This window comes from Odocoileus virginianus, chromosome 7 (assembly GCF_023699985.2).
Source record: "Odocoileus virginianus isolate 20LAN1187 ecotype Illinois chromosome 7, Ovbor_1.2, whole genome shotgun sequence".
Lineage (NCBI taxonomy): Eukaryota > Metazoa > Chordata > Mammalia > Artiodactyla > Cervidae > Odocoileus > Odocoileus virginianus.
Genome location: NC_069680.1, coordinates 82,697,811 through 82,712,386, shown reverse-complemented (window position 1 = coordinate 82,712,386; position 14,576 = coordinate 82,697,811). Strand labels below are relative to the sequence as shown.

General features: G+C 43.4%; 1 protein-coding gene across 1 annotated transcript in view; it reads left to right on the top strand.

Moving 5' to 3' along the window:
- The first annotated feature begins 991 nt into the window (after window positions 1–991).
- Window positions 992–14,576, top strand: part of KCNK1 (potassium two pore domain channel subfamily K member 1) — a 76,604-nt gene continuing 63,019 nt past the window's right edge. The window contains exon 1 of the mRNA XM_070471075.1: window positions 992–1,800. Within this exon, the coding sequence (XP_070327176.1) occupies window positions 1,056–1,800 (745 nt within the window). The 5' untranslated portion in view covers window positions 992–1,055. The remainder of the gene's footprint in view (window positions 1,801–14,576) is intronic.

The window sequence follows — 14,576 nt, the reverse complement described above, 5'->3', positions numbered from 1 at the left end:
GTGCCATACAGTAGGACCTTATCTATCCATCCCATATACAATAGTTTGCATCTGCTAACCCCACACTCAGAATCTACCCTCCCTCACACCCTCTCCTCCTTGGCAACCGCAAGTCTCCTCTGGCTGTGAGTCTCTTTCTATTTCTAGATAAGTTCATTTGTGTCAAATTTTACATTCCACATGTAAGTGATATCACATAGTATTCCTCTTTCTCTGACATGTCATTTAGTATGATAAATTCTAGTTGCATTCATGTTGCTGCAAATAGCATTACTTCACTCTCTTTTAGAGACACCATAATGTATTTAACCATTCCTTTATTTTGGAACAGTTCAACTGTTCCTGACTCTTCATTATTTCGTATATAATATAGATATACATTGTTTATATATCTATATATAGCCTTGTCTATAAATCTTTGCCTCCCAGGTTATTTTTTTCTTAGGACACATCATAGAGCCAGAGCACATAAACTCTTTCAGAACTCTTGAAACCTAGCCTCAAAGGGCCTTTGTAAAAACGGTACACGGACTTTGACTCTAACCCACAGTAAGGGCGTTCCCTTGAAAAGAAATGTCACTTGGGAAAGCTCAGTTGCTTCTGGTAGTTGGCACACTGGGCCCTTTCTTCACTCTTCATGTTTTAAAGAATTAAGATTCACAAGTGTGACGTCCAAAACTCTGCCTTACTCTTCAGGTTCAAGGTGCCTGCCAACCTTGAGATTCTGGGATTCCAGTATTTTCACCATCATCAGATTGCTCAATCCTTAGGCCAATAAAAGAAGATGGAAAGTATCCCAGCACTTGCTTTGTTGTAACTGTGGCTTCGATTAAGAAGAAATAGGTGGGAAACTGTAGCTGGAGGCCAGGGGCTTGGGTGCGCAGCGGACAGCCCAGAGGTGTACACGCTCCGACACCCATGCACACACACACACACACACACACACACGCACGCACTGACCTTCAGCGCATAGCCTATAAATGTACAGTACGCACACTCCCTCCCTTAGTTCCTCCCAGCCCGCCCGCGGCCCACTCTGGTGGCCGGGTGGGTGAATGCGGGCGGGTAGCTGCAGGAGTCCCGGGACCGGGCGAGAAGGGCGGGGCTCCAAGAGCCCGGGGGGCGGAGCCCAGGGCGGGCGCTGCCAGGCAGCGCGCGCAGCCCCCAGCCCAGCCTCCAAGTTTGCCCGGCGGTTTAGGGCGACTCTCAGGTTACCTGAGCCGGTCACCACGTCAGCGCCACATCATCTGGGCCCTTTCTATTTGCAAGGAAACAGGAAAAGAAGGGAGCAAAAAGCTCTCGGGAGCGGCGAGCCAATCGCGGGCAGCAGGCGCTGCGGGCGGAGCGCGCGCGCGGGCGGCGGGGCGGGCCGGAGGGGGCGGCGGGCATCCGGCGAGCGGCGGGCCGGTGAGCGGCGCGGGCCTTGCGGCCGGGCGGCGGGGAAGATGCTGCAGTCCCTGGCCGGCAGCTCGTGCGTGCGCCTGGTGGAGCGGCACCGCTCGGCCTGGTGCTTCGGCTTCCTGGTGCTCGGCTACCTGCTCTACTTGGTCTTCGGCGCCGTGGTCTTCTCGTCGGTAGAGCTGCCCTACGAGGACCTGCTGCGCCAGGAGCTGCGCAAGCTGAAGCGGCGCTTCCTGGAGGAGCACGAGTGCCTGTCGGAGCCGCAGCTCGAGCAGTTCCTGGGCCGGGTGCTGGAGGCCAGCAACTACGGCGTGTCGGTGCTCAGCAACGCCTCCGGGAACTGGAACTGGGACTTCACCTCCGCGCTCTTCTTCGCCAGCACCGTGCTCTCCACCACAGGTAGGAGGCCCGCCCCGCGCCCCCGACCCCGGACCGGCCCTTCGATCCACCCGCCCCCTTCCGCCCTCTGCCGCTGTGCCCCTCCGGCGCTGCTCGCGGGGGACCGGCTCCGCGGCGCCGGAAGCCGGCGAGGTGGCCTCCCGGAGCTCTCGGATCGTGGTCCCTAGACCTTCGGCCTGGGCGGCAGCAGGGGTCCCCCTCCCTGGACTGCTTTCTTTGGTTCTCGACACTCTACCTCTAACTGCCCTCTTGGAGTCGTGCCGTCCTGGCGGCCGCGCGGTGAGGCCGGGGCTGATGGAAACTCTCGGGTGCTCCGAGGGCGCTCACCTTCCTCCCGCCCGCATCTACGGGGGAAAGCTGCCGAACCTTTAACGCGCTGAAGGGTCACTCTCCGGAGGCGGCCTGTCTTTCATGATACGGTGGTGTTTCGGCTCTTTTCTACGTGGGGGCCCTTTCAGGGTAAGCCGAGTGACATCATTCAGCTCTTCGCTGGTGACCTCTGAGCGCAAAGGCGGATCCGATTTCTTTACGGAGCGGGAGGAGGGGTGATGGAAAGGAGCATCCGATAGCCCGTGAGCAGGCAAAATGGGGGCACCCTGATTCAGCAGTTTTTGGTTTGTTTTCTTCCCCCCCCCCCCCCCAATTTTTCGTGTCCGAGGCCACCCTTCAACTTCCAAGCACCACTTGGCTTCGCGTGGCTCACCTGGCAGCACATTCTCGAATGGTGGGTGTCCTGGGGGGCGCGAGAAAGCCGTCCCTACGCCTCAGGGCGTCGTGACTGTGCCAGGTTGGGTGGAGAAGGCTGAGTTGTCCCAGCCACGGCACAGTGGGGAACAGACACCTAAGAGGATTTGTTATCCATTGGAATTTGGACCCCGAAAGGTGGTCTCGAGCATCCAGCGCAGTCCTGTCTCTTTCAACATGAGATCAATTCTTTGAGCAATCCGTCTTGGCTTCCACAAGGTCACCGGCTTCCTAGTTGCCAGTGACGTCCTGGAACCTAATCCTTGTGATTTCCCTGCCAGAGACGTGTGGTACCCCACCCCCACCTTTACAGGTGAAAGTACTTTGTGTTTCTCCGACTCTTCTCCTCACCCCCTCTCGGCCTCTCGCGGTTTATTTCTCTATAATCCCCTTGGGCTAAACCCAGTTGATTGTTCTGGTGATTATTTGGTAACGAGTAATGGTAAGCCATCCAGTTATCCTGGAAAACAGTGAAAACAGTGATTCAAAAGTGTGGGGTGAATTACTAAACTGACTTGAATTTGCCCTGCAATAAACAGAAGTAGAATTCTAGTTTGTACTGTGACAATTTTTAAAAGTAGCCTTAAGGCAGACTTGTTATTTTACTTTTTAACTTTTCCAACACTCCTCTTTAGTTTTTTTTCTTTTCCCCCTTCCTTGACCAGTTCTGCTTTCTTTGTCTTTCCTGGCTCTGTTCCCCAGAACTCAGGGTGCCTTTCCTTGGAATATGTGCTAAGTTGGGAATCGTTTTTTTCCTCTGCAAAAGCAAGTGGTTTCAGGAGCTGCAGAAGATCTACAACTGGGTCACAGTGTTGGGTAACACTATGGAGAATGGTGATAACTTTTAGTCCTTTCTAAGTAACAGAGTAAGGACAGTGTTATGAGGAAAGAGACAGGTTTGCTGTTCCTGGGCAGCACACTTCAATCACTGACACAGCCCTTTGTACATCTCAACATCATGGGCACATAGTTAAATGTCAAAAATATTAGTTTACATCTTGAACAGACTATTATTCCCCAGATTCTCTTCTGTCCCTTTTTGCAATTACAAAACTCCACAGTTCTTGTTAAAAAAGATGAGGAAAGATGTCTTATTATTGGTATTCAGATTGCATTGTAGTTCCTAAGAAAGTGTGTGTTCAGGCAAAACAAGAGTTCATTTAGGAAATCAGTGCAAGGAGCACTTAAGGATAAACACGATGAAAAAGGATTGCCTCTTGGTTTGTAAAATTAGCAAAGCAATGAATTCTTGTCATTGATAAAATAGAATTTATTGATTCAAATAGAATTCTATTAAAATGTAGAATTGTATTCTGAATCAAAGGTACTCTTCTCTTGGTTTTGTTTTGACTCGTCCTCTGCTATGTTTGATGTTCCATGTGTTTACTGGTTTTGTAGCAGAGGATCAGGTGATTTTTAGAGTCAATACATTATACTTCCTTACCAGCAAAGTGTTTTCCAGAAAAGTACCAGGCAACTCAAATCAATTGGAATTGTGGTTTATGCTTTTCTTCAGGTAGATTTTTTATTTTATTTTAATTTTTAAAATTTATTTTTTATTTTTGCTGTGCTAAGTCTATTTTAAGGTACTTGGGCTTAGTTGCCTCATGCCATGTGGGATCTTAGTTCCCTAATCAGGGATTGAACCCTCATCCCCTGCATTGGAAGGCAGATTCTTAATGACTTGTCCATCCCCTAGACATGCTGTAATTTTTTTTTTTTTTTAACTCTTCCACCATAGTGGATGGCAACTCACAGAGATTATCATTGCCCAGTTAATCAGTGTGGTCAGCTCTTGGCCTGGCCACAATGATAACAATTCCTGTTACAAAAATGTGGTTCTTGGTAGTCATCATCATCATACCGAACATGAATATTTTATGGCAGAACCTTGTCATCCCAGAAAGCACAAGCTTCCATTTCTGGAAATAACTGGGTAGTCTTCATGGTCTGTTTGGAAGAAGCCTTGAGTTGATAATTCAGTCATGTTCTTTTCATTCTCTCCTTTGCCAAAGACTCTGAATAATTTCCAGAAAATCATTTAACATCTCTTTACTTCTTGATTAAAAAAAAAAAAAAGATATAGCAACGTCCACATAGAAAATCATGAGGATAGAAGAAAGTACAGTTTCACTTTTTCAAAGGGAAGGAGATGTGGACTTAAGAAATATTTACAGTCTAAAAGTTGAGAGTTATGTTTTACTTGGTGGGAATTTTTAGGGCTTCAAGCCCAGGAGACAGCATCTCAAGTGACGATGAGAGAGCTGCTCTGAGGAGGCAAGAGGGGGAGCCGGGTTATGTAGAAGTTTTGCAACCAAGGGCAGGTAGCCTTGAACATCAAAAGATTAATGCTGTGAATTAAAGGAAATTAAAGGAATTAAAGGAAAACCAGATATCTCAGGTTAAAGAATTTAGTGCTTTTCTAGGTATGGGAGGATCCAAGAGTCTGGGCTCACGGAAATCATTACTTTGATATGTACCTCATCTATCTTGGGCCAGTATCCTGTTCTACCCTGAGAGGAGATAGATATTTCCTATCTCCTATCCAGCTCACTATCCATGGTGGCTGCAATGGCTGATGATGTCCTTGTTTACTGTTATGGCAGGAAAAATTCCATTTCTTACAGGTTATTTTAGATTTCGATATTTCCCACTTAGAACTTCCCAGGTGGTACAGTGTTAAAGAATCTGCCTGCCAGTGCAGGAGATGCAACAGACAGAGGTTCCATCCTTGGGTCAGGAAGATCCCCAGGAATAGGAAATGGCAACCCACTCCAGTATTCTTGCCTGGGAAATTCCATGGACAGGAGCCTGGCGGGCTACAGTCCATGGGGTCACAAAGAGTTGAACACGACTGAGTGTGCATGCACATGTCGAGGTGCACGCACCTTGAGGTGATGCTTGGAGAGTGAGAAGTCACTTTTATTAAAGTTGTCATTAGTAGCCAGATAAAATGATGATTGATCTCATTCATTCTTAAGAAGAGCTTGTCATGTCAGTTTACTATGATTTGCTTTTTTTTATAAAAATTTTATTTGCTTATCTGTTTGTTTATTTGGGTGTATCAGGTCTTAGCAGCACGTGGGGTCTTCTTTTCATCATGTGCGATCTTTTCCTGCTACCCATGGACTCTAGTTGTGGCGCATGGGCTCAGTAGTGCGGTATTCGTGTTTAGTTGCTCCTTATGTGGAATCGTGGTTCTTTGACCAGAGATCCAACCCTAGTCCCCTGCATTGCAAGGCAGCTTCTTACCCACTGGACCACTAGGGAAGTCCCACATTTGTTTCTTTATTCATGCCCCTAAACAGGGGTCTATCATGATGCTGGATGATGGAAACGCAGTTTTTTACGTACTTAACTAGAGCTATCATGACCTTTGCTGCTTTGTGAGCATGGGGTTCACACGATTGCTGAGTCCCCCTTTCTGTCATTGGTAGCATGCTGCCTTATCAGTGTTTATGAAGAGATGTTTTGAAACTTGTATTTAAAGAACTCAGAAAAGGAACTTAATTTACCTTGTTTTACAGTGGCCTTTGTTTTAGCCAGGTTGGTAGCATTGGTAATTTTCAAAAAGAGAAAGAGGGAAAAGGTAATAGGAGATACCTGATGGGTCCTTAATTTTCAAATTATTTTCAGAAGGGCAAATGTGTTATCACTAACAGCAAATACTTAATTGAGCTTTTAGAATAGAATAGGGATGGGTAAACTGTGACTTCTGGGCCAAGTCTGACTCACCACCTGCTTTTGTGTCTCCTGAGCTAAGAATGGTTTTTACATTTTCTAATAGCTTTCTAAAAAGTCAAAAGGAGAAAAGTACTTCCTGGTCTGTTAAAGTTCTGTGAAAACCACATCTAAGCGTCCATAAACAAATTTTATGATGCACAGCCGCACACCCGTGTTCTTCTGTATTACGGTCGTTTTCCACCTACGGTGGCAGAGTTGAGTGGTTGTGACAGAAACCAGAGGGCCGCAGGACCTAAAATATTTACTGTCCAACCTTTTCTAGAAAGTTTGCTAACACCTGCTTAAAATAATGCTTGGAAGAAATGGTTCAGTCAGAGGAGTTCTAAGTGCCTGACTTCTTTTTAGAAAGCTTTCTAGAAGATAGTTTAGCTCTTCAGGTTTCTTTGTGGTTTTTTAAGTGGTTTGCAACGTTTAAATTATGTGCTGCCACCCACCGCCGTTTCTAGAGCAAATGATTGTTTATTATAGGTTGTCACTAGTTTTGGTCAAATTTGTGACACTTTTTTTTTTTAATGGTGACAAAGTTACACTTCACATTGGGATTCCCTTATTTAAAATGTGTGGTGAGGAGGAGGAGCCAAGATGGCGGAGGAATGGGACGGGGAGACCACTTTCTCTCCTACAAATTCATCAAAAGAATAACCGAACGCAGAGCAAACTTCACAAAACAACTTCTGATCGCTAGCTGAGGTCACCAGGCGCCCAGAAAAGCAACCCATTGTCTTCGAAAGGAGGTAGGACAAAACATAAAACATAAAAAGAGAGACAAAAGAGCTAGGGACGGAGATCGGTCCCAGGAAGGGAGTCTTAATAGAGGAAGTTTCCAATCACCAGGAAACCCTCGCACTGGCGGGTCTGGGGGAAGTTTTTGAATCTCGGAGGGCAACCTGACTGGGAGGGGAGCAATAAATAAAACCCACAGATTACATGCCTAAAAGCAACTCCCAGAAGAAAACTACCCCACACACCCGCATCCGCCACCAGCAAGCGGGGGCGGAACGGAGAGGAGCTGGCGGCATTGCTTAGGGTAAGGACCGGGCCTGAGTGCCCTGAGGGCAATCAGAGCGAGCTTTTGTGAGTTACCAACTTAAACTGTGGGACAGCAAAAGAGGGAGAGAAAATTAACCGGCCCGAACACATTGCCGGCCATTTGCAGAACAGAGGGACCGAGCAAGTCCAGAGAAGAGCGCGCAGGCTACTGACCGGCCCAGCCCCGCCGGAGGCTGGAGGCAGGGGGGAGGGGAAAGGGGCAGGCTGGGCCCCAAGGACTGCAGCCCCTACCGCACTGCAAACAGGCCTCCAGTTTCTAATCAAAGACCTCCTGAGATTCTGGATGGTCGACATCCACTGGGAGGGTCGTGGCGAGACACAGGGCACAGGCACCCGACCGGCGCAGGCGGGGACTGGGGCTGGGGACGCGGAGGGCAGAAGGCGCGCCGCACCCGGGGAGAGTGCGCCCATCAAGCTCCTGGCTGCCTGAGCCGCTCTGACGGGGAAGGCACAAAAAGCAGGCGCAGCTTTTTGTTCCGCGCTTTTGTGGAACACCCGAGGGCTGGAACCGCGCGCAGCGCAGGGCACGCTCCATATAGAACAGCCAGGAGCCTGAGCAGCGTAGAGGGGAACGCAGCACCAGCCCCTCCCGGCAGCGCGACGGAACTAGCAACCTGAATAAGAGCCCGCCTCCGCCCGCCTGTGTCAGGGCGGAAATTAGGCACTGAAGAGACCGGCAAACAGAAGCCAAAGAAACAAAGGGAACCGCTTCAGAAGGGACCAGTGCAACAGATTAAAATCCCTGTAGATAACACCGACTACATCGGAAGGGGCCAGTAGCTATTGAGAGGTATAAGCTGGAACGAGGAGCTATCTGAAACTGAACCGAACCCACACTGACCACAACAGCTTCAGAAAAATTCCTAGATATATTTTTACCTTTTTTTTTTAAGTAAAAACAAATTTTTTTTCTTATTTTTTCTCTTTTATTTTCTTTTAAAATTCCCTATTACTCCCCCATTACTCCTTAACTTTCATTTTCATAAATTTTTACGATTTTTTTAATTAGGAAAATTTTTTCTTTTTTTTTCTTTTTCTCTTCTATTTTCTATTTTTCTTTTTCTCTTATTTCCTTTTAAAGTCCTCTATTACTCCTCTAATACTCCTTAATTTTCATTTTCATTACACTATAACCTTACCAAAAAAAAAAAAAAAGAGAGAGAGAAGCCCTATTTTTAAAATGAACTTCATATATATTTCTAAAATCTTTTTGTGTGTTTTGGTTTTTGTTTTAACATAGTATTTTTAAGAGTCTAACCTCTACTCTAGATTTTTAATCTTTGTTTTTCAGTATATGATATAAATTGTGGACATTTAAGAATCCAATATTCAGTTGCCATTTTCATTCACGAGTGTGTTGATTATTCTCTCCCAATCTTGACTCTCTGTTTTCTACCTCAGAACACCTCTATTTCCTCCTTTCCCCTTCTCTTCCCAATCCAATTCTGTGAATCTTTGTGGGTGTCTGGGCTACAGAGACCACTCTGGGAACAGACAACTGCGTAGATCTGTCTCTCTCCTCTTGAATCCCCCTTTTTCTCCTCCTGCTCATCTCTATCTCCCTCCTCCCTCTCCTCTTCTTCATGTAACTCTGTGAACCTCTCTGGGTGTCCCACACGGCAGAGAATCTTTTCGCCATTAACCTAGAAGTTTTATTATCAGTGCTGTATAATTAGAGAAGTCTTGAGACTACTGGAAGAATAAAACTGAAATCCAGAGGCAGGAGACTTAAGCCCAAAACCTGAGAACACCAGAAAACTCCTGACTACATGGAACATTAAGTAATAAGAGAACGTCCAAAAGCCTCCATACCTACACTGAAACCAACCACCACCCAAGAGCCAATAAGTTTTAGAGCAAGACATACCATGCAAATTCTCCAGCAACGCAGGAACATAGCCCTGAAGGTCAACATACAGGCTGCCCAAGGTCACACCTAACACATAGACCCATCTCAAAACTCATTACTGGGCACTCCATTGCACTCCAGAGAGAAGAAATCAAGTTCCACGCACCAGAACACCGATGCAAGCTTCCCTAACCAGGAAACCTTGACAAGCCAATCGTCCAACCCCACCCACTGGGTAAAACCTCCACAATAAAAAGGAACCACAGACCTCCAGAATACAGAAAGCCCACTCCAGACACAGCAATCTAAACAAGATGAAAAGGCAGAGAAATACCCAACAGGTAAAGGAAGATGAAAAATGCCCACCAAGTCAAACAAAAGAGGAGGAGATAGGGAATCTACCTGAAAAAGAATTTAGAATAATGATAATAAAAATGATCCAAAATCTTGAAAACAAAATGGAGTTACAGATAAATAGCCTGGAGACAAAGATTGAAAAGATGCAAGAAATGTTTAATAAAGACCTAGAAGAAATAAAAAAGAATCAATTAAAAATGAATAATGCAATAAATGAGATCAAAAACACTCTAGAGGGAACCAAGAGTAGAATAACGGAGACAGAAGATAGAATAAGTGAGGTTGAAGATAAAATGGTGGAAATAAATGAAGCAGAGAGGAAAAAAGAAAAAAGAATCAAAAGAAATGAGGACAACCTCAGGGACCTCTAGGACAATGTGAAATGCCCCAACATTCGAATCATAGGAGTCCCAGAAGAAGAAGACAAAAAGAAAGGCCATGAGAAAATACTCGAGGAGATAATAGCTGAAAACTTCCCTAAAATGGGGAAGGAAATAGCCACCCAAGTCCAAGAAACCCAAAGAGTCCCAAACAGGATAAACCCAAGGTGAAACACCCCAAGACACATATTAATCAAATTAACAAAGATCAAACACAAAGAACAATATTAAAAGCAACAAGGGAGAAACAATAAATAACACCCAAAGGGATTCCCATAACGATAACTGCTGATCTATCAATAGAAACCCTCCAGGCCAGATGGGAATGCAGGACATACTTAAAATAATGAAAGAGAATAACCTACAACCCAGATTACTATACCCAGCAAGGATCTCATTCAGATATGAAGGAGAATTCAAAAGCTTTACAGACAAGCAAAAGCTGAGAGAATTCAGCACCACCAAACCAGCTCTTCAACAAATGCTACAGGATCTTTTCTAGACAGGAAGTGCAGAAAGGTTGTATAAACGTGAACCCAAAACAACAAAGTAAATGGCAACAGGACCATACCTATCAATAATTACCTTAAATGTAAATAGGTTGAATGCCCCACCCAAAAGACAAAGGCTGGCTGAATGGATACAAAAACAAGACCCCTATATATGCTGTCTACAAGAAACCCACCTCAAAACAAGAGACACATACAGACTAAAAGTGAAGGGCTGGAAAAAATATTTCACGCAAACGGAGACCAAAAGAAAGCAGGAGTCGCAATACTCATATCAGATAAAATAGACTTTCAAATAAAGGCTGTGAAAAGAGACAAAGAAGGACACTACATAATGATCAAAGGATCAATCCAAGAAGAAGATATAACAATTATAAATATATATGCACCCAACATAGGAGCACCGCAATATGTACGGCAAACAGTGACGAGTATGAAAGAGGAAATTAATAGTAACACAATAATAGTGGGAGACTTTAATACCCCACTCACAACTATGGATAGATCAACTAAACAAAATTAACAAGGAAACACAAACCTTAAATGACACAATGGACCAGCTAGACCTAATTGATATCTATAGGACATTTCACCCCAAAACAATCAACTTCACCTTTTTCTCAAGTGCACACGGAACCTTCTCCAGAATAGATCACATCCTGGGCCATAAATCTGGTCTTGGAAAATTCAAAAAAATTGAAATCATTCCAGTCATCTTTTCTGACCACAGTGCAGTTACATTAGATCTCAATTACAGGAAAAAAGTTATTAAAAATTCAAACATATGGAGGCTAAATAACACGCTTCTGAATAACCAACAAATCATAGAAGAAATCAAAAAAGAAATCAAAATATGCATAGAAATGAATGAAAATGAAAACACAACAACCCAAAACCTATGGGACACTGTAAAAGCAGTGCTAAGGGGAAGGTTTATAGCATTACAGACTTACATCAAGAAACAAGAAAAAAGCCAAATAAATAACCTAACTCTACATCTAAAGCAATTAGAGAAGGAAGACATGAAGAACCCCAGGGTTAGTAGAAGGAAAGAAATCTTAAAAATTAGGGCAGAAATAAATGCACAAGAAACTAAAGAGACCATAGCAAAAATCAACAAAGCTAAAAGCAGGTGTTTTGAAAAAATGAACAAAATTGACAAACCATTAGCAAGACTCATTAAGAAACAAAGAGAGAAGAACCAAATTAACAAAATTAGAAATGAAAATGGAGAGATCACAACAGACAACACTGAAATACAAAGGATCATAAGAGACTACTACCAGTAGCTCTATGCCAGTAAAATGGACAACTTGGATGAAATGGACAAATTCTTAGAAAAGTATAACTTTCCAAAACTGAACCAGGAAGAAATAGAAGATCTTAACAGAGCCATCACAAACAAGGAAATTAAAACTGTAATCAGAAATCTTCCAGCAAACAAAAGCCCAGGACCAGATGGTTTCACAGCTGAATTCTATGAAAACTTTAGAGAAGAGCTAACACCTATCTTACTCAAACTCTTCCAGAAAATTGCAGAAGAAGGTAAACTTCCAAACTCATTCTATGAGGGCACCATCACCCTAATTCCGAAACCAGACAAAGATGCCACAAAAAAAGAAAACTACAGGCCAATATCACTGATGAACATAGATTCAAAAATCCCTAACAAAATTCTAGCAAACAGAATCCAACAACATATTAAAAATACATACACCATGACCAAGTGGGCTTTATCCCAGGAATGCAAGGATTCTTTAATATCTGCAAGTCAATCAATGTAATACAACACATTAACAAATTGAAAGATAAAAACCATATGATTATCTCAATAGATGCAGAGAAAGCCTTTGACAAAATTCAACACTCATTTATGATTAAAACTCTCCAGAAAGCAGGAATAGAAGGAACATACCTCAACATAATAAAAGCTATATATGACAAACCCACAGCAAGCATCACCCTCAATGGTGAAAAATTGAAAGCATTTCCCCTGAAATCAGGAACAAGACAAGGGTGCCCACTCTCACCACTACTATTTAACATAGTGTTGGAAGTTTTGGCCACAGCAATCAGAGCAGAAAAAGAAGTAAAAGGAATCCAGATAGGAAAAGAAGAAGTGGAACTCTCACTGTTTGCAGACGACATGATCCTCTACATAGAAAATCCTGAAGACTCTACCAGAAAATTACTAGAGCTAATCAATGAATATAGTAAAGTTGCAGGATATAAAATTAACACACAGAAATCCCTTGCATTCCTGTACACTAACAATGAAAAAACAGAGAAATTAAGGAAACGATACCATTCACCATTTCAACAAAAAGAATAAAATACTTAGGAGTATATCTCCCTAAGGAAACAAAAGACCTATACATAGAAAACTATAAAACACTGATGAAAGAAATCAAAGAGGACACAAACAGATGGAGAAACATACCGTGTTCATGGATTGGAAGAATCAATATTGTCAAAATGACTATTCTACCCAAAGCAATCTATAGATTCAATGCAATCCCTATCAAGCTACCAACGGTATTTTTCACAGAACTAGAACAAATAATTTCACAATTTGTATGGAAATACAAAAAACCTCGAATAGCTAAAGTAATCTTGAGAAAGAAGAATGGAACTGGAGGAATCAACCTGCCTGACTTCAGCCTATACTACAAAGCCACAGTCATCAAGACAGTATGGTACTGGCACAAGGACAGAAATATAGATCAGTGGAACAGAATAGAAAGCCCAGAGATAAATCCACGAACCTGTGGACACCTTATCTTCAACAAAGGAGGCAAGGATATACAATGGAAAAAAGACAACCTCTTTAACAAGTGGTCCTGGAAAAACTGGTCAACCATTTCTAAAACAATGAAACTAGAACACTTTCTAACACCATACACAAAAATAAACTCAAAATGGATTAAAGATCTAAATGTAAGACCAGAAACTATAAAACTTCTAGAGGAGAACATAGGCAAAACACTCTCTGACATAAATCACAGCAGGATCCTCTATGACCCACCTCCAAGAATATTGGAAATAAAAGCAAAAATAAGCAAATGGGACCTAATGAAACTTAAAAGATTTTGCACAAGAAAGGAAACTATAAGTAAGGTGAGAAGTCAGCCCTCAGATTGGGAGAAAATAATAGCAAATGAAGCAACAAAGGATTAATCTCAAAAATATACAAGCGACTCCTGAAGCTTAATTCCAGAAAAATAAATGACCCAATCAAAAAATGGGCCAAAGAACTAAACAGACATTTCTCCAAAGAAGACATACAGATGGCTAACAAACACATGAAAAGATGCTCAACGTCACTCATTATCAGAGAAATGCAAATCAAAACCACAATGAGGTACCATTACATGCCAGTCAGGATGGCTGCTATCCAAAATTCTACAAGCAATAAATGCTGGAGAGGGTGTGGAGAAAAGGGAACCCTCTTACACTGTTGGTGGGAATGCAAACTAGTACAGCCACTATGGAAAACAGTGTGGAGATTCCTTAAAAAACTGGAAATAGAACTGCCATATTACCCAGCAATCCCACTTCTGGGCATACACACCAAGGAAACCAGATCTGAAAGAGACACGTGTACCCCAATGTTCATTGCAGCACTGTTTATCATAGCCAGGACATGGAAACAACCTAGATGCCCATCAGCAGACGAATGGATAAGGAAGCTCTGGTACATATACACCATGGAATATTACTCAGCCATTAAAATGAATTCATTTGAATCAGTTCTAATGAGATGGATGAAACTGGAGCCCATTATACAGAGTGAAGTAAGCCAGAAAGATAAAGAACATTACAGCATACTAACACATATATATGGAATTTAGAAAGATGGTAACGATAACCCTATATGCAAAACAGAAAAAGAGACTCAGATGTACAGAACAGACTTTTGGACTCTGTGGGAGAAGGCGAGGATGGGATGTTTTGAGAGAATAGGATGTATATTATCTATAATGAAACAGATCACCAGCCCAGGTGGGATGCATGAGAGAAGTGCTCGGGCCTGGTGCACTGGGAAGACCCAGAGGAATCGGGTGGAGAGGGAGGTGGGAGGGGGGATCGGGATGGGGAATACATGTAACTCCATGGCTGATTCATGTCAATGTATGACAAAAC